We start from the raw sequence: 1,877 nt of genomic DNA, 5'->3' as shown, positions 1-1,877 counted from the left end.
CGCCATGTATTAAAATCATAATGCTGTATCTCTTTTAAAACCTAGTCCTCCTCGGAGTAATTAAAATAGCAAGCATCAAGGGTCTTGACCTAATAATAAAAGGTAAATGGTGCTTCTCTCCATAAAAGATGAATGGTGCTTCTCTCCTTTCATTGTGTGTCTGGGTTAAAATCCTCGCATATATATCTATTATCTTTGCGATACTTTATATATTTATTGAGTTTATAAGGTATTTAGTAGGCCATAAGATTAATCGTAGTACACACTGGCTCGAACACCTACATAAATCAAAAAAATAATAATTAAAATAACACAAAAAAAAAAATATATTAAATACACAATCCTGATCTGTCCCGAGGATTCTACCGGGGAAGTTAGGCCAGGCGTGGAGAACAGAATGCTTCACTAGTGAACTGAAATGTTCTGGAGTCAGTAGCGATACAATATTACAGATCCAAAACCAGCAAGGAGCCAGTTCTGCGACATGAAACTTCAATCGGATCATATAACCAACAACTCAGATTGCCCTCCTCTCAAATAGAAAAAACAGCCTCGACAAGAGCATGCTTCTTTTTAGGGTATCCCATACCAAGCAAGTGGTTAAGATAAACCCTCCCATTCTTGACAGTTGCTGCTGTTGCCAACCTATGCGCAGGCCCCTTGAACTTTGCCACAACATACGCCGTCTCCCACCTATCGGAGCTCTCCACCAATCTCCCCGAGGGATTTCCGGCAACTACAAGTTTAGTTGGAGACAAGAGCTCTAGACCATCTCCAAATGCAAGTGAACCTCCAGCTACTTTAATTAACTTGACTTCATGATCTTCCTTGGCTATGTCAATCTTATATAACATGCCACTAAAGGTGTGGATGACAATCAAGAACCCATCTGGGTGGTAAACAATCCCATTTAGCCCAACCAGGTTCTTGTACCACTCTTTCGCAATGAAGAGTGGATATCTGATAGCGGATACGAGCTTCCCATCCGCCCCAATCTTCCAAATCTTATTGGATTTGGCATCAGTAACATAGGCATTACCTTCTGCATCAACTGCTACATCATCGGCAAAGGATTTCTCGTTGTCTACGAAATTGAATGCAACGAATTAGGCAGAATCAACTAAAAATCATAAAGCATGCTTCAAGTCATCATTTTATTATCAATTGGTAAGAAACCTAGATGGCAATTGTCATAAGGTGCGTTTGACCATTAGGAGGATACACATTCTATTAACTCACTATAGATGAGGAAGGAACTAGAATTTCATAAGGGGGTGTAACAAAAAAAAAACTAGTAGGGTGATTTCAAAATGAGTTGAATTTAGACGGATTAGTTTCGATATGAAAGAAACCTCCCTGTAAATTTAAGTTTTGTTTGGCATTATAATATTTTTAAAAAAAATTAATTTTTTTTAGTTTTAAGATAATCTCAACCACACTCACTCACAAACAATCCTTAGAAGAATCAAAGATGGAAGAGGAAATATGAAATTTTTGGGAACGCACCATCATGAAAAAATAAAAAATCTAATGATCAAGCTGGAATCTTTCTAAGACTTTAGGGGTGGCATGCCCCTCACTGCCACTGCCTCGTACCTAGCTTGTCCCCCAGATCATTTAATATTTCTAATTGAATAATGGACAACCAGCCGCATGGTACAATCACTGGGAGGGCCAACCACCCTGGTGGAATTTGTTGTGTCTTGCTAGAGGGGTAAAATTGTCTTCGGAGAATGTGTCGCGTCGTGGTTCAACCACCATAATTTATTAGCTGGTAAGAGTCCTTTTTCTCTGCTTCTAGAAACAAACCTACCATGAACAAATATTCCGTTCATGTCCAAGACTTAGACTCTATTTATTTACGTGGTTGCATTCAT

The 1,877-nt window shown here is 38.8% G+C and overlaps 1 protein-coding gene across 1 annotated transcript; it reads right to left on the bottom strand.

Moving 5' to 3' along the window:
• Window positions 1-308: 308 nt before the first annotated feature.
• On the bottom strand, window positions 309-1,106 carry LOC105120334 (uncharacterized; the record flags this gene model as incomplete). Its single annotated transcript, XM_011018502.1, has 1 exon — window positions 309-1,106. A coding segment is annotated over one exon (573 nt), but the record flags the coding sequence as incomplete, so codon positions are not given.
• Between the last annotated feature and the right edge of the window lie 771 nt (window positions 1,107-1,877).

The sequence above is a fragment of the Populus euphratica genome, unplaced genomic scaffold (genome assembly GCF_000495115.2).
Source record: "Populus euphratica unplaced genomic scaffold, PopEup_1.0 scaffold6954.1, whole genome shotgun sequence".
Taxonomy (NCBI): Eukaryota; Viridiplantae; Streptophyta; class Magnoliopsida; order Malpighiales; family Salicaceae; genus Populus; species Populus euphratica.
The sequence above is the reverse complement of the archived record's forward strand: the minus strand, read 5'-3'. Positions and strand labels throughout refer to the sequence as shown.